This window comes from Muscardinus avellanarius (genome assembly GCF_963383645.1).
Source record: "Muscardinus avellanarius genome assembly, chromosome: 7".
NCBI lineage: Eukaryota > Metazoa > Chordata > Mammalia > Rodentia > Gliridae > Muscardinus > Muscardinus avellanarius.
The window spans coordinates 72,078,745-72,103,766 of record NC_137793.1 but is presented as its reverse complement, the minus strand read 5'-3'; the positions used below and the strand labels follow the sequence as shown (position 1 = coordinate 72,103,766).

At 39.0% G+C, this 25,022-nt stretch overlaps 1 protein-coding gene across 2 annotated transcripts in view; it reads left to right on the top strand.

Moving 5' to 3' along the window:
- TGFB2 (transforming growth factor beta 2) overlaps nucleotides 1-23,375 on the top strand; it is a gene marked incomplete at both ends in the record, with an annotated part of 80,666 nt that extends 57,291 nt beyond the window's left edge. For both annotated transcript variants that reach the window (XM_080699578.1, XM_080699577.1), the window contains 5 exons: nucleotides 16,783-16,915; nucleotides 17,038-17,148; nucleotides 18,827-19,004; nucleotides 20,174-20,327; nucleotides 23,217-23,375. In XM_080699578.1, the coding sequence (XP_080555704.1) occupies nucleotides 16,783-16,915; nucleotides 17,038-17,148; nucleotides 18,827-19,004; nucleotides 20,174-20,327; nucleotides 23,217-23,375 (735 nt within the window). The remainder of the gene's footprint in view (nucleotides 1-16,782; nucleotides 16,916-17,037; nucleotides 17,149-18,826; nucleotides 19,005-20,173; nucleotides 20,328-23,216) is intronic.
- Between the last annotated feature and the right edge of the window lie 1,647 nt (nucleotides 23,376-25,022).

The following is a 25,022-nucleotide window of genomic DNA, read 5'->3' as shown; positions in this document are numbered from 1 at the left end:
CTCTTCTTCTCTTTACAAAAGTAGGCTTTCAGAACTACTTTTGATGAACAGTAGTAAAAATAAAATCTTCCTATAGACTCTGTCATGTTAATGGACCCTAAATAGCATATACTGGTATGATTCTTGATTTGACTTCAAATGTACATTAATAATGTAAAGAATATGAGGGAGATAAAGCCCCTTGACAGATGAAGGAAAAGAAGAGAAAAACATAAAAACAACTTTTTCTAGGTAGAAATGATCCTAGCAGCCAGGTGTGTTGGCGCACGCTTGAAATCCCAGCTTTTGGGAAACAGAGACTGGCGGATCGTGGTTCACAAACAGCCTTAGCTACTTAGCGAGGCCCTTCTCAACTCAGTGAGACCCTGTTTCAAAAAATTAAAAAGAATAAAAAAATAGGACCGAGGGTATAGCTCAGAGGTAGGATGCCCCTGGGATTCATCCCCAGTAATGCCAAAAAAAAAAAAAAGCAAAGAAAAGAAATGATCCTAGCTATGTTTTGAAAGCTACAAGTCAAAGACAGGCTTTATTGGAATGTACTCACTAAAACACCAGCGCTCTGCAAATGCCTTTGAATCCAGGGTCGTCAGCACAGCTCTGCTCATCTGGATATTTGAACACATGTTTCTTTGGTTGAGTTACCCCTCTATTTATGATTAGAATCATGACTGAAGTTATAAGTTAGAGAGAGGGAAGATAGGAAAGGGAAAGATTTCAAGTTGGACATTGCCCATATTTGCTAGCATGTATACCTGTTGTCTCACAGTGGGATAAATCCTGCACTTTACAAGTGAAGAAATGAGACCTGGAGAAGGTAATGCCTTACCTGTGGATACCCATCATCTCGTGGCCCTAACGAATTCTTTGGGACCATCGAAGAATACTTAGGTTTAGATTTGCTGATGTCAGAGGACTTAGAGCACTCTAGTATTTCTAGCTTCTCCTTGCCAAATAATATTCTTTCCACACTTATTTTTCATAACTGAACACCTCCAGGACAATAAGACTCATATTGTTGTTCTGGTCATGTATTTTCTTGATAAATAAAAATGTGGCATAACTAGTAACCGCTTTATTTCATCTCACAATTTTTTTTTTATGGGTCAGGAACTTGGTAAGATCATGGCTGAATGTTCTTTTGTTTTGTGTGACTGTAACTGAGGCCACTTAGTGGCATTCGGGTGGCAGTTGGGCTAGTCTAAGGACCACTGCAGACTTTGCTTATATGCTTTGAGCTTTACCAGGATGTCAGAAAGGCTGGGTTCAGAGGGTCCTTCTCCCTCCCTAGTTAGTCTCAGAATATCTATATGCAGTCTCCTCAAAATATAGTTAGGCTTCTTTCATGGAGATTCAGGGGTCCAGTTTCCCAGGGAGAAGCAACCAATGCTTCTAAAAACTGGGACCAGAATTGACAAAGCTTTACTTTCACCTTACTCTATTGGTCAAACAAACTACAGATTTAAAGCAGAAGTAAATAGGCCCCTATTTCTCAATGGAGAGTGTATCAAAGAAGTTGAACCCAGGGATAATCTGCTCACCCACTGTGTAAAGTAGAATAACAGCAAATCCAGTGAGCACCTCCTGGTGTTTATAGCATACCTGGTACCAGCCACCTAGAAATAAATCAGATTCAGCTTCCACCTTCCTATTGTTCAGTGTCTGCTGGAGGAACAGGCCTGTAAGCTATGTCTCAGCAGGTATTCTTAGAGCAAAATCTGGAGACTCAAAGAAATGCTTCAGACCAAATTTGTGCCACAAAAGAAGTCCTATTAGTCTGTTTTTGTTACTATAACAAAATACCTGAAATAATGTACTTATAAAGAAAAGAGGTTAGCTCATAATTATAGAGGCTGAAAATTCAAATAGCATTACACTGGCTCTGGTTGAGAGCACCTTGGACTACATTGCCTCATGGCACCACAATGTCAGGAACATGTGCAAGAGGAAAAGGTCACATGGCAAATAAAGAAGCCAAGGCAAGGTGTTAGTATTGCCACCTCTTGAGGGGTCCACTACCTTTCAACACTGCCATAGTGAGGACCATGCTACGATACTTGAATCCTTGGGGAGGGGGACATACTCAAACCATATCCAAAATCATAGTGGGAGTTAGGAGAATTTTAGGGTAATTGTCATCTTGATTAGGCTTCTTGAAAGCCAGACATATAATTCCAAGGGGCTGAGCTATCTGCCTGAATTAAAACATTGCTTTGAGCCCAGTGATATTTATTGCAGGGATATATGAATAGATTCAATAGGGGAGGGTGTCATTAATATGTTAGAACTACCTTCATTGTGTTTCATTGTACACGCACTCATCGGGATTTGTTGGCTACATCTATGCTCCTTACTCAGCATGATTCGTGTTCAATGTCATAGGCATTAGGACCCAAGTTTTCTTAGTAATTCCTGATTCACTTGCTGTTTATTGTGAGAGTGAAAGTAAGGAATGTATATGGCTGCCAGGAGCAGAGTGGGCACCCAACATATGTTAGATCCCTTTCTCTTACATCCCTTCTTAGAGTTTTGGCTTTGATGTCTTCCATTCCTCCAGTGGAAAGAGCCTTGTATTGAATCATCTGTGAAAGTCAGTTACCACATTATTTATAGGATTAATTTATTACATCCAAACTAATGAAAAAATAAGCCCCTAGAGAAGCGGAATGATGTACTGGGCTCATATATTATGTCAATAAAAGAAAAAGCCACCCAAATGTCATATTCTCACCTGAGGCTGGTACGAGACCACAAATGTTAGCACCAGAAAGCAACTTAACAGAAGACAGTCTGCTGATGGGTCCTTGTTCATCGGTAGAAGGCAAATGTGTTGAAATGAATAAGCCCAGTGGATTTAAAGAAAATCCTAGATTTTCTGACCTGGGCCTTTGAAGGCGCTGGCACTGTGAATTTTTATTGAGAAGCAGTCACAGGTTCAGCACCACCAGTATCTTAGCAAGAAACTCCCCTCTTTTACAGACTATTCTATCAGAATTAAGAGTAAATAAGAGTAAAATAAAACCCCTTCTGATTTCTCTGACCTCTTATTTCACATTTGGATTTTAATGCCTTGCTAAATTTTCATGTGAGAAGTGAACAGTTTGTCAAATGTGATGAAATTTCATTTCTAGAAGAGATCAGTTACAAGAATATAAAAGAGTATCTAAATCCTAATCATTTATACACATTTATTTTTGGCTTTGAGCTATATACAGTATATGTCACATTATTTCTTATATTTGAGAATGAAAGGGTGAACTGATGACTTTGGAGCAAAATAAGTAAGCAATGATTTTTAGGAGGGAAGAGTGAATTATCTTTATGGATATTTCATATATGTATATTGCTGCTGCAAAATTTTTAGAGTGCACATTTCTAAGGCTTTATAGTAGAAGTTCAAGGTCAATGACCTAGGCCTGCTTTTTAAGAGATTTTAGTTCCTTAAACTATAAAGGTTTAATTCCTATTATTGCAAGGAGCACAGCACTAATGGGATTAATGAAAATTGCCCCCAATCAATCAATCAGTAATATCTCTCTCTCTCTCTCTCTCTCTCTCTCTCTCTCTCCCTCCCTCCCTCCCTCCCTCCCTCCCTCCCTCCCCCCCCCCTCTCTCTCTCTCTCTCTCTATCTCTCTCTCTCTCACACACACACACACACACACACACACACACACACACACGGATAGCAATGCACAGAAAGTACAGCTCTCATTTCTCATGTTGCCTAAGGGGGTAAAATAAAAAGAGGTCAGCCAAAAAAGCCGACTGTCTATTAAATTAGACTTGCAAAAAGTGCTGCTGGGAAAAAAAAAAAAGAAAAAGTTATACTGTGCTCTTCTTGTACAGGATTTTACAGCGTACAATCCCCTTTATACTGATCCTATGCCTGGCGCCACATTGGAGACATACACAGCTTACACTTTTTTTAAAAAAAAAGCCATGAGGCATAATAAACACTTTGTTTGAACAAGGCTATTAATATCTGGGGTTTTCTCAAACTGATCAAATGGCATACTTGCCTCATAAGGAGCATGGCTTGTTGTCATTCGCATTAGGTTATGATGTTATGTTACCCAGGGTCTGTTAATGTTGTGAGAAGATGGGACCCTAAAAGTAGTAGGAGCAGCAGTCCTTCACTGCTGTATTTGAAGAAATATTAATGATCATGTAATATAACTAATAATACTATTTTTTATGTTTATGTGACCCAGTAATAATATTGGTAGTTATTGGTACATACACTGCTTGCTTTGTGCTAGGCACAATAGCAGTTATATCTATCTATCTACCTATCTATCTATCTATCTATCTATCTATCTTTCTAGCAACTTAATAGATGGATAGAGATTAGATAGATAAATAGATATGTGTATGCTGTGTGTGTGTGTGTGTGTGTGTGTGTGTGTGTGTGTGTAGGTAGACAGATAAGCAGATTAATTTCATCTTTACAATAACCTTATAAGGTAGGTACCCCTATTACCCTTATTTTACAAAGGAGGGAACAAGAAAACAAGGATGTTAAGTAACTTGCCCAGGCCATGCAGCTGGGGAAAGGCAGAGCTGGAATTCCAAGCCAGGTGGTGTGGCCCAGGGGCCATGCTCTTAACCTTTGACAAACACTAAGCAAAAAGGCTGTAGGATGGGTTTCATGTGGAGTCAGTGTGTGACTGTGCCCCTTTGGAGAGTCTGAAAAAGTCATGCTACTGAGAAATCCGTAAAATTCATAAAAAATATCTACTTGACAAAGAGTTTGTAAGGCAAAAGACAATGCATGGAAACTCCTAGCACAGTATCTATCTCCTCCACAATTGCTATCATTATCTTTAGAGTTTTCAAAGCATGGAGTTTGAACTTTTGTAACAGTCTCTTAAATTTAAGATCTTTCTCAAATCTCCTAAAAATGAAAGTGAGTCTTCATTACCACAAGGTATGGGCTTGGGCTGCTCTTCTAGGAGCTGGCTTCAGGACTGCCTCAAAGAATACTTTCTACTTAGTCAGCTTGTCTCATTCAGATGCTGATGAGCCACTCAGAGTGGGAACTTTGCAGCCCTCAATCCTGGGTTTGTTTTCCTCCTTTTTCTTTATTGGCTTCATGGTCCTACAAACCACTCATCTCTCTGAGCCTCAGTTTTTCATCATAAAATGAAGATACCTGTTTTGACAAATGATTGATTATGAGAACACTGTACGATGTGGCACCTTAGATGCAGAAACAGTGGATTATTATCTGGATTTTTCTTGTCATCTAGAACATGGTTCATTTTCCCTTAGAGTCGGCTTGTGATTACAGAACTGTTCCTTGACTGTGTCAGTCATCCTTGGTTGCACGAGGTCTGACCCATTTCCTGGGATGGTGGGACAGAGCAGGCTGACAGGAGCAGGCCTCATTTTATTGCTCTGTGTGTTCTTTATCAAGACTCTTGAGGCAGCCATGGTGGGCTGGGGACTGTGATATGTCTTGCTTTTCTTTTTGAATAATTATTACAGAGGGATGGAGATGTCTTTTGATTTCATACCTGTCCCATTATTACTTTTCCTTGCTCCACCACCACAAAAAGTAGATTTGATACTTTGTCACCTGAAATAATTTTAAAAAATAATTTCCCTCTTTTGTTTTTCTTGTTGTAAATGTTTAGTATGCCAACTCTCCTAGGATCTCTACTAGGGAAAATCTCATTCAAGGCAAGATGCATGCTTATTTTTTTTTTATGCCAATAATGTTCAGAATAGTTTTTTGGAACTCCTGATACATATATCTATCTATATCTATATCTACATATCTATATCTTCTTCAAGATATATAGATATATCCTTCAAGCAGGAAAAACTTGGAGTTTTGAAAGATTAGTACAATTTTTTTTCTTTGAAAACTTCCAGGGTTGTAGCAAAGAATTCAAAAAATTAAGTTGCTCTTCCAAGCTTTTGTTAGCTATGCCTGAAATCTAGTCACTTCCCACATCTTGGCTGCTACCACCCTTGTCCTCGCAGTTCTTGTCTCTCACTTGGGCTGTTTCCAAAGGGCCTCTTCGTTGTCCTCTTTCCCTTAAACATTTTTGGCAACTTAGCTGTCAAAGGGATTCCTAATGTCATTCAGATCAAAATTCTGTGTTCACTATAGTCATCCTACTGTGCAACGGAACACCAGAACTTGTTTCTTCTAGCTGGCTATTATATTGTATACATTCACTGCTGACCTCCTCCCCCTGGCCTCTGATAACCACTATTCTACTCTTTACTTCAAAGTAGCTGGAAGAGAGGACTCTAAATGTTCTCATCACAAAGAAATGACAGATATTGGAGATGATGGAGATGCTTATTATCTTCAGTTGCTCATTACACAATGCATATGTGTATCAAAGCATCCTACTGTACTCCCTTAACATTTCTCAAATAAAATAGAACTTTTTTTTAAGTCTCCTGTCTCTTATCTTCTTATCTCGTGGACTGTGCCACGGGAGGCTGTCGCTGCCTGTTGCTCATTTATCTGCCCCTCAGCTGTAGTGTCTCTTGCTCATGCAGCTTCTATTTGCTGATTCTTTGCTAGTTCTCAAAGACTTTGAACTCATCCCCTCTTGTGGCTATGGCTGCTGCTCCCTCAGTCTACAAGGATCTTCCCCAGCTGTTCATGTGGCTTGCTCTCTTCATTCTGTTAGAATTTTCCTCAACTGTCACCTGCTCAGAGGTTCTGGGGTTCCCTGGCTCCCCACCTAACATCTCAGAGTCTTCTCAGCACACTCAGACCCACTGTCTACTGTACTTTTCTCCCTGGTACTCTTTATTATTATCTGTACTTGATCATCTACCCATCTTTAGATTGTTATGGTGTTACTTCCACTTCTAGAGATAACCCCCCGAAATGGTACCTGCATAATGGATGCTTAATAAGTGTTTTTGACTGATTTCAAGAAAAATTTCAGAACATTATTCAGATATAAAGAATCTTGCCAAAATATTCAGCTCTTCCATTGACTCTTCTTCTCTGCTGTGTGTTTTCTGCTTGATGGTCTCATGAATGTTATTGAGCTGCAGCATTTCAGAAACTTGCCTTCACACAAAGGATTCCTTCATCCCTGAGACCCACAGAAGTGAATTTACTAGTTCATGCACATGCAGAGTCAGCACAAAGGCTCATATGTAAAGAATGGAAAAAAAAGAGACAATAGATATTTATAAGGTGCTTTCATTACAGAGAAGAGACTTTCATTTGTGTGTATAGGTTTGTGTGTCTGTCTATATTATTATTATTATTATTTTTTTGCAGTACTGGGGATGGAACCCAGGGGCATTCTACCTCTGAGCTATACTCCCAGCCTTATTTTTTTTTAGTCTTTTTTATTTTTGAAACAGGGTCTCACTGAGTTGTGAAGGGCCTTGCTAAGTAGCTGAGGTTGTCTGTGAACTGTGATCCTCTGGTCTTAGCCTCCCAAATGCTGGGATTACAAGTGTGCACTACCACGTCCGGCTTGTATGGATATCTTTTTTTTTTTTTTTTTGGTGGTACTGGGGGTGGAACCCAGGGGCTTTCTACCTCTGGGCTATACTCCCAGACCTTTTTTATATTTTATTTGGAAACAGGGTCTCACTAACTTGCTGAGAGCCTCACTAAGTAGCTGAGGCTGGCTTTGAACCTGTGCGATCCTCCTGTCTCAGCCTCCCAAGCGCTGGGATTACAAGCGGGTGCCACCATGCCTGGCTTTGTATGGATATCTTGAAGACATATCTGGTGACATTTTGGTAAAGGTTATTAAAGTTCTATTTATGCTCCACTTTATCATAATTGTATATTGATATGTGTAATATAAGTGCTTATCAATGCATATAACTAAGTACTATAAAGAGGAAGAATTAATACATTGACATAATAATGTATCTAACTGAGCTCCAAAGAGCTAAAGCTTTCACCAGCTTCTTTCTTCAGAAGTGGTCTTCATGGGAGCTTATTATGTATGCTGTCACAAAACTCTTTCCAGGAGAGCTTAGGACATCACTTAGGAAATCTTAGAAAGGTGTAATTACAAAGGAGCTGTGGGAATCACAGGACATGGCAATTCTGGGTCTGGAAGCCACTTTGGAGAGACAACCATGTAGTGTGTTGGTCTGGAAGGCACCTTGATGTGGTCCAGCGTGACCGAGGAGACCACAGTTGAACAGTTTGAGAAAGTGACACGTGTGCCCCTATAGAGTAAAAGTCATTTGAGCCCATTCTGATTCTCCAGAAGGCCTCAATTTCTATGACTTGGAAAATCTCTTACTTACTTGCTTTTCCCTCCCCCATTATCATTGTCTTAGTAAAATATATTAAGTAGGAAGGGTATCATGCAGTAGGAAATTGCTTAGACTGTCTGATGATCCTAGCTTCCTTGACATACATCATCCGTGGTGGGTTTTTGGCTGTTGATAAAATTCCAAGAAGTAGTGTCTATCACTGTAAGTGACTGACCATTTGAGGGATTGTCACTTGATCATGTGTGACTTTTTAATGAAGTTTATTAGGCAGTGAGAATTTACCAAGCAGGGATTGTGTAAGGTGCTATGGGTAAGACTCTGAGGCACTAAGAAAGACAAAGAATGTTCTCTGCCCCAAAGGATTTTGCAGTGAGATGGAGCATTTAGGACGTGTGCATTGGAGTATAGTTTGTGAATGCCCACTATGATAGGGATTGGCAGAAATAAAGAGACATGTTGAAGTTCTAATTTTCATAATGTGAGCTTATTTGGAAGTAAGAACATGCTGAGGTAATTAGTTACTATGAGAGTCATATTGGGGTGGGGGGACAAACATGACTGGTGTCCTTATAAGAAGATGACCATGTGAAGTTGTAGACTTACAGGGAGAAGGCCATGGGGAGTTGAAAGCGAGATGGAGTTATGCCACAGAAGCCAAGGAATGCTTAAGGTGTCTTGAAATTAGCCAGAAGCTGGAAGGGGCAGGGAGGGGTCCTTCCCTAGGGACTTAAGAGAGTATGGCCCAGCCCACACCTTGATTCCACACTTCTAGCCTGCAGTTCTGGGGGAGAATAATGTTCTGCCATTTTAAATTGCCTTGTTTGTGGCACATTGCTACTGCAGTGGTAGGAAAACAATATAATTATCAAGCAAATTCTGCATAAGTCTAAAGATAGGATCACTGCTATAATACAAATATCTGACCACATCAGTTAGGGAAAGATATATTTGCTTGCAGTTTTCTTGAGGATTTTGGATTCAGTTCATGTGCGGCTGGGGACAGTAGATCTCAGGGAATGGCAGGGGCGGGGAGCAGAGAAAGAGATAGCACAAGGCTTGGCTCTCACAACAGGGGAGATAGAAGCAAGAGAGAGAAAGCAAGAGTCTTGAGTCAAAGACAAAAGCAGAATTCTTAAGGCTGCACCCCAAGGACCCACCTTCTCCAGGGACCTAAGTTGGCCCTAAGTTTCCATTTAGATTTATTCCTCTTTTAGGAGTTTAATATCCAATTGGGAGAAATGGACATTAACACACATGCAAATTTACCCTTAAATCCCTGGTGAGCAAGGGGCCAGATGCTTGGCATCTAGGAAATGCAGAGATATCTAGGAAAAGAAATGACTTCAGTTCAGAGCAGTTCATTAAAAAGTTGGACTTGAAGTTTGAACTTGCAGGACAGAAAGGTTTGTTGTTTGAGCATTTTGTTTTGTTGTTTTGTAAAACTCAAAGGAGGAAGGAAGGCATTTTGATAGGATTACTAGCCTGAAGATAGAATTTGGAATATAACACATGTCTTAGGGATATGATTTAGCTTTGTCTTCTCAGAATGAAGGTGAACCTGTGATAACAGGTTGTTAGAAGGTTGTATATTATGTCACCTAGGCATTAGGAACCTTTGGAAGTTTCTGACCAGGCATGGAACATAATTACAGCAAGAATTTACCTTTACTGAATGCCAAGCACTATGCTAGGTGCTTTTTCTACACGGTGACATTCAGTTCTCTCAACAAATGTACAAAGTGGGCTTGAAAATTGTGGATCCAATAGATAATAGCTTGGGTTTGCCCAATTTCGAAGTCTCTGAGCCCTTTCACTATGCTTGCTAATGATCTTCGAGGGTACTTGGCACAGCCCTCTGGATTCTTCAAAGAACCCTAAGGGGCCATTGAGAAAATGGAATGCATGGTCAGTCAACCCAGGTGGACAGGACTCCTGGCCTAAATGGGCCTCACAGATCTCTTTGATTAGTGAAATTCTACTTTTTTCTGCTGTGTACAACATTCCATAGAGTATCAATTAAAGAAACAACCAACCAGGAAGGAAGCAACTGAGGGTCCAGGAATAGATTCTAGTTTCAGCCCCATGATAATTAATGTTGTTATTAACAGTCCACTGATGACACTGGATGGCAGTCACTGGTACCCTGTGGCTAAGGCTAGCTTATACCTTGGATAGCAAACCTGAGATTCAGAGATTTCAAAACATTAAAAATCTGGCCAGGCCTTGTGGCGAATGTCTGTAATCCTAGTACCTGCAGGATTGCAGGATAGAGGAAGCCTGGAAAATGCACCAAGACTCCCTGCCACCTAGCAAGCCCCTGTTTCAAAACAAAATAAATAAATAAACAAATAAATAAATAGTACTGGGGAAGGTTAGTTTGAAGATAGAATTCCATTGCATTTTATCTCCAGTACCACAAAAAAGGGCTAAAAATCTCTATCAAAGTTCAAAATTAATGGAGACATAAGTATCATTTGCATTTGTGTTAAAAATGACATTAAGTATGGACTGCAGCAGTAAGCATTCAGAGTGATCCCTGGAGCAGCAGGTCTTCACTGCATAGGAACAATTTTGGTCCTGGCCTCACCCTATGAAATTAGAAACTCTGTGTTTGGAACTCAGGAATCTGTGTCATTGAGCCCCATAAGATGGTCCTGATGCAGGCTAAACTTGGAGACTTCCCTCATTGTTTGCCTTCTTTTATTTATTCTTCTTTATTCACTCATTCCAGAAAGTATTTGAGGTAGAAAATTAGGCTTAGTGATACTGTGTGTAAGAGCAAAGATTTTATTTTCATAATGTTTTTATTTAGTACAAGCACAAAGCATGAAGCTTTGTGCTTGAACCAGGGACATCCCATGTCTGAGCTACACCTTTTGTTTTGAAACAGGGTCTCACTAGATTGCTGAGAGACTTGCTACATTACTGAGGCTGTCCTCAAGCCTGTGATCCTCCTGCCTCAGCCTCCTGAGTACTGAGATTATAGGCATACTCCACCACGCCTGGCAAAGGTTTTATTTTATAAAAATGTACTATAACTCAATGGGGGTGATGTGGCTGTAGCCAGAAATAAAACATTTGCACTAGAAGTAGTGACAATAACAAGGGAGACAGCAGCATTGCCCTGTCCACACTCACCATATTCTCTATATTCTTCATATTCAGCTAGACTATATCTGGAGTCTGTTGAGCTCATTTAAGAGGGAGATAGAAAATGGGCTTGACAAGGACAGTGAAGCATCTTGAACTTCTCCTAAAGCAAGCAAATGAAGGATACCACCTCCTGTGATTGGGGCCTGCCATGGAGAGGAAAAAGAATTTTCTATCTTGCTTCAGGAAGAAAAATGCAATATTGGGAAACCCTCTTTACTAGTGCTTAGAGGGCAAGATGTCAGGCCAGGGTCTTCCTGTAGGGCTTTGTTAATGCACCTCAGTATCTCAGGGTTCTTTTCCTTTAGCTTTAGAATCTTCAGAATAAGGACCATGTTGTCTACTCCCAAGGCTTTGTGAAAACTAAAAAATGTGAAAGTGTTTAGATGTTTGAAGAACTACACTGATTGTGTGATTCTGAGGCAGTGATACTAGTATTAACTGAAGCAACTTAATGGAAATTTTAAGTCCAAATTCAAGAAAAATCTGAATGTTATGAATTGTCCAAAACTGGGACAACTTTTCTTAAAAAGTAGTGAATTCATTGTCTTGAGAGGCCTTTAGACAAAGATACATCAGAGATGAATTGTATTGGGTCGGAGCAGATGGCCTCTAAGTGCCTTTCTAGTGCTAGTGATTCATGATATTGAAGTGAATAAGTCTGGGTCAAGAAGATTGGAGCGAATCATGCTCGTAGCCAGCAGAGTGAAGGTTTAATTCAACATTTGTTAATCATTCTGTGCAAGTCACTGCAAACACTTAAAATGTTTTAGTACATTAAGCATTAAATGCAGTTGAAACATTTAAAAATATTAAATGCATTTAAAACCAAGATGGGCTAACATCACTTAACTTGATGTCAGTTTTTCACTATAGCCCTATTGTTAAGTACCCTTTTTATTAGAAGCCTGAGTAAATTGGCTCCTCGGTTCTCCTGTAGGATCATTAATGTCTGAATATGGAAAATAACACTGAATTCTCAATGCTTTCTTATAACTTATGTCTCATAGGAGTGTAAGAGATGTTGCCCTTGGTGTACAAGCCAAATGCTGAATTTATATACAGCCTTATTCTTTTAAGTCTAAGATTTTCTCTGGCTATAATTTTGCATTTAGGCTTTTGCTTCTCTTTTACTCACCCCCAAACTATTGGGTAACATGAGTGACTTTCACCTTTCCTCATCCTTTGGCTGGCTCTTTTCCAGTGATGGAGAAATGAATGGATCCTTTTGTATAGGGGTTTTGTAACTCAGCAAAGAGCTTAGAGCCTTGCAAAAGGTGATATGTGGGTATTTTGTACATGCTATATAAAATATGTATATAGCAGTAATGTAATGTGTATATAGCAGTGTAATGTATATAGTAGTAATCTTTGTGGATGGGTATGTAAGCCAGAGACAGCTAAATCTCCTTTTATATGCATTATATACATAGAGCCCTCCTTTCTAATTCAGTCAGGAACTTCTGTTGGTCAGCTGTTTAAAGAAGAAAATAAGTTAGGGAGTTATAAAAACTAAGAGAAGGAGAGAGATGCAAATCTTAAATTTTTTAAAACTTCAAATGAATATGTACATGCATACACACACACACACACACACACACACACACACACACACAGAACCATGTGCCCCCGTGTGTTGTAGGCACCAGCCAATATACAAAACAAAACATGGAATGAAATAAAATACTGGTTAATCAGGCCAATTAAGTGCATGCCAGTGAAAAAAGTTTCTGTCAGTCAACTAAAATGTTCTTGTTATGATCATATGTGCATGAATTTACTATGGTGGATCTAGGTAAAATAACAGCTGTATACTCATGACCATTAACATTCAGTGTCCGTGTTATTCAGAGATTGGAGCAAGCCAGTGAAAGCTAATATAGAGTGAGAAGTTGACTGATCTGGTCAGTTTTGATATAAACTCTTGAATTTAAGAATTGACTAATGAGAAAAAGGAGAAGGTTAGTTACCCAGACCTTATTCTCTTAAAGTTTCATTTAGTGTGGGTTAGAAATGGGAAATAAACAGGAATCAGGGAGATTGTACCTATTCTTAGGAAGAAGATAGCTTTCAAGTTAAGGTTTTGTGTTGAGATATGATTAGAAGGCTTTGCAGACTGTTCTGAAGTGAAATCATGAAGCTGTAGGAGGAATTCTTTTATATAGCATCATCCATCCTTGTTAGCCACCCAAATGATTAAAGGTTTGGGAAACTGCCCCTCTAAATATGGCCTAAAGAAACTGGGTTTATTTAGCTTAGAGAGAGAAAGCAAGCACGCTGAGGGGGACTTAATAATAGTCTCCAAGAATATGAGGGATATTCTCTGAGTGATGGAAAGCAGCTGTTTCCTGTTTCCACTAAGGACTGGATAAGAAGAATCCAGTTAAATTGCAACAAGTGGGTTTAAGAACTCCTTGTCCATAAAGTTCAAGACAACAAACCCACAAGACCAAAGTCATTTCTGTTTCAGAATTATGTAGTTAACTGTCTTTTTAGAGTGATTTACATGTAGCATGTTCTTGAATCATAAATCAGTAAACAAAATAAAACAAACAAAAAAGCTCTAGAGGACCTTTCACCCATGTGAAAGCATGAAGTTGTCCATTGTCTGAGTCCAACAGCCCTCTGTAATCGAGGAAGCCTTTACCCCTCAGTCTTTCATGAGATTTTAAATAGAAAGAACTCCAGTCTCTTTACTCCCCTTTGTTCTCTTTCTAAGGCAAGAAAATTCAGATGTACTAATTCTCGATGGGGTAAAAAGTTTCCATAGACTTGCCAATCTGTATTATTGCTGTGCATTTTGTCAATGTGGTCATAATTTTTTGTGTGTGGTACTGGGGCTTGAATCCAGGGGCATTCTACCTCAGAGGTACACCCCCAGACCCATTTTTTATTTTTTATTTTGAAACAGGGTCTCACTAGAGTTGTGGAAGGCCTCACTAAGTAGCTGAGCCTAGCTGCAAACCTGCCATCCTTCTGTCTCAACTTCCTAAGTACTAGAATTACAGGAATGCACCACCACGCCTGATAATGATTTTTTTTTTAAATTCCAGGTCTTCAGTGAAGCTAAATACTAGATATGTTGTGTGTACATCTCTCTCTATATCTATACCTGTGTTTGTTTATATTTCTCCATCTCTCTCTATGTCTATATATGTCTGTGTGTATGACATATATGTCATGACTATTTACTATATATTTATTTTGATGTATATATAACTTATATCATTATGTGATCTATGTATATAATTTATGTGTAATTAATTTAACAGTGAATGCTTTTTTCTGGGCAGTGTTTCTTAGTTATCTGAATACAACTAAGATATATAACCCGTGTTAATTAGGAGCACAGCAAATATGCAAAGCATTATGTAATAATACATCATTATGGGAGATCAGTTACAAGAAAAAATTAAAGACAGAAAAGTGAGTTCTGGATATGTTATTAACTTTTAGCCAGTGAGACAGATGGAAATGCCTGAAAATTTCTTCTCAAGCATTGTTTTTGTCATTCTTATCCCATATTAGGTTAATTATGCCATTTATTCTGAAGTGGATAAGTGGTGTCTTATTTGCCCAACTAGGAGTAATTTTCAAGGCAAGCTCTGATTCCCAAAGGAGTGACTGCTGTTAAGTTATATCTTGAAAGTTATAGCTTTGGGTCAGCATTAACTGTGATACTTTCCACCATGTTAGATTTTCATCCTGGACCAATATTTATTATAATCTTATTTAAAGCTCTTTGCCTTTATTATTAAATGTTTTCTGCTATTAGGAAAGGAGTAAGGATGAATTGACCCAATTCCAACTCCTATAACTTTCTTTGGCTTTGTAAAATCCATCCCTGAAGTAAGAAAGTGGCTAGGAGTTACTACGACTCCGCCTTCACTGGTTGTTCATGTGAGACGATGGACACGTTAACTCCAACCTTCTGAGTTTCAGTTTCCTTAAACTACATTACAGGAATATTTTGAAAATTAAATTAAGTCAAGTGATGTGTGCTAGGCCCAGAGCATATTGTGCCCAGGCCTGGAGTCAGGTTTATTTGGTTCTTTAATTCACAAAGAGAGTCCTCTTATTACAGGGTCATGATGCCTCTAAATTCTAATCATGTAGAGGGGCTCTGTGGACCAAAAAGCAAGCCTGTAAAGCAGGATTTTTCTGATAATATGGCCTTCTTTCTTTTTTTTATACTTATTGCAGAAAAAGTCTACTATTAATGCCAAATATTCCAGGAAATGCTTGTTGCCAAATTACCTGAAACAAATCATGTACACACATGGAAGGAAAATGCATTTTAAGATCAGTGGGAAGATTACACATTTTTGTTTTATGAGGTTTAAGGGAGAGTTAATAAATCTCGATATTCAGATAGTCATTTAGCAAACATGGATTCAGCTGAATCCTTACTTTGAAATGATGTCAAATTGGATATGTGATCCTGGTCCTAGAGAAGCTTATGACCTTGCCGGAGAGACCAAACCCATAAGTGTGAAATGACCACAGAAGACTTAGAATATGAGGAAGGAAAGTATAAAACAGGAAGGGGATTTACTCTGACCCAGGAGACTTAGAATCCTGGTTTGGTTCATAAAACACTATCGTTTCAAGATAGAATTGTTAAAAACCACCTCAAATGTTCACTTCCCATAGAAACCCAAGAACATACGGCAGTCTCTCTTCAGTTACTTGAAATAAACAGCTCTTTCTAAAGTCACGGTATTAGGGCTGATTTGCTTTCAGACTCTCATCAGTGCACTGTGCCAGATTGCTCCTGCCCAGATTCATTCTTAGACTGCAGGATGTGGAATATCTTTATAAATCATAACAAGTCACACTGAGAGTAAAATCCCAGCTAGAGGCTTGCCTCAAATGCTGAGGCATGACACATGTTTTAATTCCAATGGATTTAGGAACCAGGGGTAAGCCCTCGCTCTCTTTGTTCAAAGATTTACAATTCAAGGGACTTTAGAGGGTAAGAATGGGTCTTCTGGAATGGAGCTCTCTCTCCTCTTGCCCCCTCTGTGCCCCAGCTCCCCAAATTAAAGAAGTGAGGAAGCAGAACAGCAAAACCATTAACTTAATGGCAGAGAATTTATGACTGGAATCTTGCAAGGCTTATGTCAGCAGAGTAAAATAATTACTGTCACTTTCTTTTAGACACTTGGCTTTATGGTTCCTGTCACCTTGATCATAACATGCAGCTGATTTAGTAGCTCTATTTTTCATGGCAAGTGGCCTGGTGTTATGCTTTTATGCAAGTGGCTATGCTATGGAGATGGCAATGCAGGGATATACTAGAGTAGAGCTAAACGTAGGCAATTAACTGGGATAATGCTAATGGTTTGGATTTAGTCATGATACCAGTGTGACAACTGACCTTTTTCTCTTGCTCTCTCTCCTTCTAGATCCTCAAGTCCAAAGACTTAACATCTCCCACCCAACGCTACATCGACAGCAAAGTCGTGAAAACGAGAGCAGAAGGCGAATGGCTGTCCTTCGATGTCACTGATGCTGTCCATGAATGGCTTCACCATAAAGGTGTTAAACCGCCTTCTTTTTCTCTCCCTGGATGTTCAGTGGCCCAAGTTATTATAGATTGATTACAGATGTATGGGCCTAGACACTCATACAAATGACCTCCTTGACTTTATGTTTTCCAGATAGGAACCTGGGATTTAAAATAAGTTTACATTGTCCCTGCTGCACCTTTGTACCATCCAATAATTATATCATCCCAAATAAAAGTGAAGAGCTTGAAGCAAGATTTGCAGGTAACGGGAACTTGGTCATACGTGGCTGAACAGGGCTTGTGGTGGTAATCACATGGGGGAAGGAAAGTCAGTTGGCACCTGGAAATGGGATTGTGTGGTGAGGTGTGGGAAGTGTCATTTGTTTGGATAATTGTTATGAATAGAGAAAGCTATAAAGAGGAAGAAAGGATTAGAAGAAAGGGGTTGGTACCCAGTTTTCACTGTTTGATGCCCAGAGATGACTTGGCCAATAGTAACTGACTGGCTTATTAATCCTACAAACTAGTCAGTAGTCAATTAAGCCCTTTATTTTTCATTTATAGAACTAGATAGCATGTTTTCAAGGAACTTCATTGATAATCTCCCAAACCAAATGTCAGGAACTGACACTGTGTTTCATTAAAGAAAAGAGTCCTCAGTTTCTATAACTTATTGGTCATGAGTGGAAACACTCAACATTTTCTAGCCTGTATCTGACAGTTTTAGTTGCTTTCTTATAACACTTTTATAATAGTTTATAAACATATGAAAACTTTCATTTTCCCCATGCTCACACTTAAGTGAATTAGCCAAAAGACAGAGAGAATGAAGAGATGCCAAGGTTTTGAGTCTTGTGGGGTCTGGGACAGAGTCTGTGGGTGAGGAGAGGAAAGGTCTGTACCAAGTACAGGAGCAGCATCCGCCTGCTCTGCCATGTCAGGCACTGATTTCTCTTCCCTATTAACATTACCTGGAACCTCCATCCACTTTTAGAAGGCCAAAGTGGCCTTTGCTCATGGAAAAACACTCCCAGAGGTCTAGAGATTTATTTCAGTCTCTAACCCAGTTAGGATTCTCTTGAGTGTGGAGATTAAATGCTTAAACTGGCAGTCTCCTGAGCATGTTCTTGAGAGATCTGTTTCCAAATCTCAGATGGAATCAGGAAAGTGTTGAGGATGCCATAAAATAAATGAAAAAGCCCTTTCTTCACAGCCTCCCAAAAATAGCATTAGGTACGGGTACCTTCTGTTTCCCTTGACCCTACTTCACTGCCATTTAGTTAAGTCTCAGTTTATGTTCATTGGGGAAGCCTTCTGAACTTAGCAGTCTTGGGGAGACCGTGAACCAGCGGGTGTCAAGGCATGTTCTGTGGCTGTGTGTTCATCGGTCAAGGGCTTGAACACAGCCTACAGGGAGGAGTGACTAAAATAAACTGCCTTGATTGCCCCCGGACCACAGGTCAAAGACTTCTTCTCTATAGACTTCCATAAGTAACAACAGCCCTGCCATTAATGCTCTGAACTGCCTTCTGACAAGCGCCCATTAGAAGTGTAAGTTGTCACCTGTGGCAGTCTGGTCCACCGCATCTATTTTCATAGAGGATGACTCTAGCCAGGAGATGCTGTCTTGGTGGCCATTGCTGCCATTTGTGACAATATACAAAGGAAAATAATAAGTTGGGCACAGTGGTGCATATCTATAATCCCAGCACTTGGGAGGCTGAGAGAGCAGGATCACAGGTTTAAGGCTAGGCCCAGAAATTTAGCAAGACCTTGTTTCAAAATAAAGAATATAATAGGGCCGGGGTTATAGTTCAGAAGTAGAATACCCCTGGACTCAATCCCCAGTACTACCAAAAAACAAAAGTAAAAAATATATAGCTGATTACATATGATGATGGTAAAGCTAAATGTTTATTACCCAAATGCATTTTTTCAAGGTATTGATGGCACCTCCACATATACCAGTGGTGATCAGAAAACTATAAAGTCCACTAGGAAAAAAAACAGTGGGAAGAGCCCACATCTCCTGCTAATGTTATTGCCCTCCTACAGACTTGAGTCAGAACAGTCCAGCCGGCGGAAGAAGCGCGCTTTGGATGCAGCCTATTGCTTTAGGTAAAGAGATGAGATGAAGTCAAGTGATGGCATCTGTGAACCCTTGCATGCCTTTGCTTGTTCTACACGTTAACTCAAATCGAGCTCACTGAGGGAGGCCAGGGAGAGGACAGTGTATTTCTGCTATCTTAGAGCATCATTCCTCTCAGGTGCTTATAACAGTTACTTCTTTGCTGTATTCATCAGCTCTTCAGCAAAGAACCAAGGGAGAAAAGAGAAAACGATCACTCCCCACCCAATATTTTTCCTAATCCCTCTGAAGTACTCTGATGCTGAAGAATAAAATGAGCTCACTGACCCCCTCTCCCTGAGAAAATATAAGTTTATTTGAAATATGTGATGGTGATGCCATAAATCAGGAGGACCACCATCTCCACAAAGCCTCGGCCCTCTCTAAGAGAGCCAGTGGTCAGATCTTTTTCAGCAGCAGAGGTGAGATGGGAGGGGAATGCTGTTTGTTACGTCTTTAGCTACAGAATCTAACAGAAGTGAGGGGTGCAGGGCAAGACCTTATTTCCCATTCCCATGTGAATTTATGGAGGAGAAAGAGCTTTGGTTTCTGGCAGTGAGAGATGTAGAGGGTCCTCTCTGATAAGATGCTCAGAATGTCAGATATCACGAGGAGTGTGGCAGCTTTGGTTGCCAGAGCCAGTGACTGTATGGAGCAAGACTCCATGGTTCAGGATTTCTAGCTCATTCCTGGATCAATTAGTAGGATATAAGGTGAAAACAAGGGCTATGTTCTCAAAGGAAAAATGCCCTACATGGTTCTTTGGAACTAGCCATTTATACTTCATTCATTATATATGTCAAAGGACATCAGAGAGCAGGTAGCAGAACTGCCCAGTGGTGGTTAGAAAGGCTCAGACCCTTTCAACCACATCCCTGCTCATCCCTGCTTAGAAAGTCAAAGGTTCGACTTTCTTTGACTTTCTAAGTCACAGACAAGGGAGTCAGAGTATAGAACTCATAAGAGAAAATAGTCCAGTGAATCAGTAGAACATCTTATCAGAAAAGTCACTTGACATTACATTAAAAACATGAGAACCTGGTCTGTGCTCTTTGCTCATCTGATATTTGCTGAATAAATGAATGGGTCATTTCTCTGGTTTGGGGTGAGGCAGGTGGAAACTCGGAATTACAATCTCCATTGACTTGTCTTTCAACAGAAATGTGCAGGATAATTGCTGCCTACGTCCACTTTACATTGATTTCAAGAGGGATCTTGGGTGGAAATGGATACATGAACCTAAAGGGTACAATGCTAACTTCTGTGCTGGAGCATGCCCATATTTATGGAGTTCTGACACTCAGCACAGCAGGGTAAGTGTTTTGCTAACTTATCTCTTCTGTTCTTGCATGGGTGCTGGAGAAAATAATTTTAGATGATGAGGAGGAATGTAGGCTGTAGATATAATCAGAAAGCTACACTGATCAGATTCAAACAGTAAGGTCACACCTTCTCAATTAGATTATAAGTTTTGTTTAATATTTTCTTTGCTTTATATTCTTAACAGGTACAAGCATAAATAGGTAGATCTAAACACCCTTTTTGAATCATTTACATATAGTATCATATATAGCTAAAGCATGAAGGGCCCAGGTCTCCATAAAAAAAAATGACATTTATTACTTCCATTAGGGATTATCACATGAGAAAGAATGCCAGGGACTTTATTTGGTGTTTTTGCATAGTAATGTACTATTGTAGGAGACTTAAGGAGTCACTTAACCTCTCAGAATCTCAATTTTGTTTGGTAAAAAGCAGTATTTGAATTAAAAGTTATTTTTAAAATAATAATTCCAAACTTAACAGTTGTTTGGGGGGAAAAACCATGAGAATTAAATAAGAATTTGAATGTTTTATCAAATTATTTCTGTGAAGATAGTGAGCTAATTTAGAAGGTAATTTTCTGTGAAAATTTTCCAAGATTTTTTCTGTGTAATAATGATATTTGTTCATGTGCCTCCTCCTGGTGGCTCATGATTTAAGATTTTTGGAGATGGGAAGGACTCCATAAATTAACTTATTCAAGCTTTCAATTACTAAAAAAAAAAAACAAAAAAAACTGTGTTCTAGTTGTAAGGAAGACTTGACCAAGAGCAAACGGAACACCAGTGACAAATCAGGGCTTGGAATGTAGCCTCTGTCTTTTAACCACCTCTCCACTTGCTTTGTCTTGCTGAGTTTAATTCCTAAAATGTGACTGCATTTGGGGGTTTCTGTTCTGCTCTTTATGCCTCTGTAAATCTCCCTATTAAAGAGGCATTAGAAAAATTGCCTTCGCTGCAGGGTAGGAAAATGAATCTGTTGCCAAGAAGATCACATAATGCATTCAGCTGGATTCAGGAGTTTGGGGTTATCAATTATTTGAGACAATCAGGGTTACAAAAATTCTGCTTTAGGTCTTATGAAAAATCATGCGTACGTGGAATCTGAAGTATATTTACTCATAAATGCCTGCATAGGCTGGAATTGAAATTCACAAACATGGCTTCCCCTCCTTCAGCTGTCTTCCCAGCTCCCTGTAGGCTCTGGCACTTTGGGATAACCACGTGCTTGGCCATGTGAGGGAAGCTTGCTCATGCCTGTCCCTTTGTCTGAGCTCTCTGGCCAGGCTGCTTCATCTGGGCAGTGGCAGCAGTAGCTGTAATGTGGGCAAGGCCTGGTTGCCAAGTAGAAACATAATTCTCCTCCCTGATACACAGAGGGAGTGTGTGAAGGCTGCGACCAGGCTTGTTTTTCAAGGAGAGAGGAAGAATAACTGTCATGGTCACAAATATGTGGTTTGGACCGTTACCCAAGAAGCCAAGGGTAGCTTAATAAAGTAGTCAGTGTTGCTGCGCTGAACAGATCTTCTGTCTTAGGCTGAAGAAATTGCAGTGAATCTCTAGGAAAAGGTCACTTGCTGTTTGACTAACACATTAATGGCATCCCTGGAAATGTCTCTGTGTCATCAGTGGGGAACCTACATATTTCTATTAGTAAAAGTCACACACCCTTTGATACAAAATGGGGATAAAGGCATAAGTCTAGCTGTTTGAGAACTGCTTATCCACTCCTCCAACCCACTAGCTACTGTTTATTACCATTCTCTACTACATTGGAAGTACGTGGAGGGTTGATTATTATTACTGCTTTAAGCAAAATGTAAGAAAGTGAATAGTTAAGAGGGTAGATTGCTTTTTAAGTCATTGTTCACATTATTGTAATTATGAAGCAATGATAAATGAATGTGTGTGTGCATGTGCACGCGCGCACGCGTGTGTGTATTACTGGGATTGAACCCAGAGGCCTTCTACCTCTAAGCTATACCCCCAGCCTGTTTTATTTTATATTTATTTTATATATGTATGTATATATATAAAATTATATTTTATATTTATTTTATATTTCAAACAGGACTTGCTAAGTTTCTGATGCTGGCCCCAAACTTGTAATGCTCCCATCTCGGCCTCCCAAGTCTGGGTTTACTAGTGTGTGGCACCACACCCAGTTTATGATGATAAGACCTTTTGAAAATGAAAATTTAGGTGATATTAAATTGGTCTTTAGAAGACATTTAACACAGAGAGATTTTACATTGCAGACAGATGTCTTTTTCTATACACCAGGGTAGGTTAAAGCTACCATGAGGATGTTAATAAAACATTTATTTTCTTCTACATATCCATGTGTTCATTTCTTTACCTAGCATATGAGTCTTATTTTGTCCAGAGAAGATTTACCAGGGCTACAAGGTAGGAAGTGTATAGAATTCTCCACCTCAAGGCCAGCTCTTCATCTGTTGGTATTTAAAAGTATTTCCATGGAACAACTTCAGTTACAAAGTAGTATAGAAACAAGAAGACCAGATACTAAGGATTCTCACCAATGCGTGTGGTAAAGCAGCTATCAGGGCAAACTTACTGAAAAATTTAGGAAAATTTGCAGAATGAACAATTTTGTCCAATCTGACTTTTATAGAATCATTTGTTTAAGATGTACAAGAACTATCGTCCTGTGGTAAAAGAATGAAGTTGGTAATTGCTAAGGACACGTACCAATCTGACCATAATTTAGAGTTAAGAGAAAACAATCATAAATCAAAATACGTGATGCTGCTTACTCTGTTCTGTGACTGATAACAACATGAAGTTGTTCTTTAAAAAAAATTGCCTTCTTTAAAAAATCTTTTTCTATATTGTCTCCCCTCTCCTGTGTCCAATCAGGTCCTCAGCTTATATAATACCATAAACCCAGAAGCATCCGCCTCTCCTTGCTGTGTGTCTCAAGATTTGGAATCGCTGACCATTCTCTACTATATTGGCAAAACACCCAAGATTGAACAGCTTTCCAATATGATTGTAAAGTCTTGCAAATGCAGCTAAACTTCTTGGAAAAGTGGCAAGACAAAATCCTGATGATGGTGATGATGACGACAACAATGATGATGACAATGACGGATGATGATGATGTTTGTAACAAGAAAACCTAGAGAGCCTTGGTTCATCAGTGTTAACAAATTTTGAAAATGCGGTACTAGTTCAAACACTTTGGAAGTTTGTGTTCTGTTTGTTAAAACTGGCATCTGAAACAAAAAATAAAAAAGAAAGCGGAAGGCCTTACTCTGCATTTTACCTACTTTGTGAGAGAGACAAGAAGCAAAATCTTTTATTTTAAATGAAAAAAATAAACACTGGAAGAATTTGTTAGTGTTAATTATGTGAAAGAAAAAAACAAAAACAAGAAAGTCCCATTAAGTGGAGTTGCTGTACTTACTGTTCTGCCCCACACTTCACTTGATTTTTCTGTATTGCTATGCAATGGGCACCCTTCCCATTCTTACTTTTAGAGTTAACAGTGAGTTATTTATTGTGTGTTACTATATAATGAACATTTCATTGCCCTTGGAAAATAAAACAGGTGTATAAAGTGGAGACCAAATACTTTGCCAGAAACTCATGGATGGCTTAAGGAACTTGAACTTAAATGAGCCAGAAAAAAGAAAAAAAAAAGAAAGAAAAGAAAAGAGGTCATATTCATAGGATGAAAAACCCAAGAGAGTTATTACATGACCGAGCAAGTCTGCATTCAGATAAAAGCCCTCGGAACACATGTTATGTACCAACTGCCCGAGGAAGTTTTGTGTAAGGTTCAAACACTAAAAAGTCTGTTAATAAAGGAAACTTTTACTCAGAATAAGTCTGTTAGATTTTTTTCCTTTTAATTGTAAATGGTTCTTTGTCAATTTAACAAACCAGTGACATATTGAAATGTTTTGACATGTATTGGTCAAACTTCAGACCTTCATGTATTGCTGTATAGCTATGCTGCAGGTTTTTCTCTTTGTTTTGATATATGTAACTGTGCCTATATTATTAAAATAGATGGGTATAGAAGCCAGCATAATTGAAAACACATCTGCAGATCTCTTTTGCAAACTATTAAATCAAAACATTAACTACTTTACGTGTAATGTGCAAATTCTTACCATATTTTTTATATTCTGTAAGAATGTCAACCGTGATTTAGGTTGGATTTAAATTTGTGCTCTTTATAATGATCATTCACAATCATATGTTTCCTTTAGCTGGCCAGTTATTTTGAGTAAAGCCCCTAGATTTTGACTTGCCCTACAAACACATGGTTTATGGTATTTTCTCTACTTACGCTTTGTGTATTGTCTATTCTTATGACATAAGCTACCTGGCTCCACTTGTCCTGTTTTTCTTTTTTCTTTTACAAAATGAATAAATTTGAGTTCAGTGGTTGGCCTTCATCCTTGAAGCATCATTACTAATCAAGTTGGCTGTTAAAAAAAAAAAAAAAACTTCTGTGTTAGGGAGATGGAAACTTGGACACAGATAATTAAGGGAAAATGTTTTAATTTTAATGAAGATTCAATGATATAAACTCAGAACCTTGGTGACTGAGCTAAGAAAGATTTTTTTTCTAACTTAGGTTAATCAGTGTTTTCACAGAATTTTATTGTTATTCAAAAGCAGTTCAAAGAAAATACTTTTTCCTTTGACCAG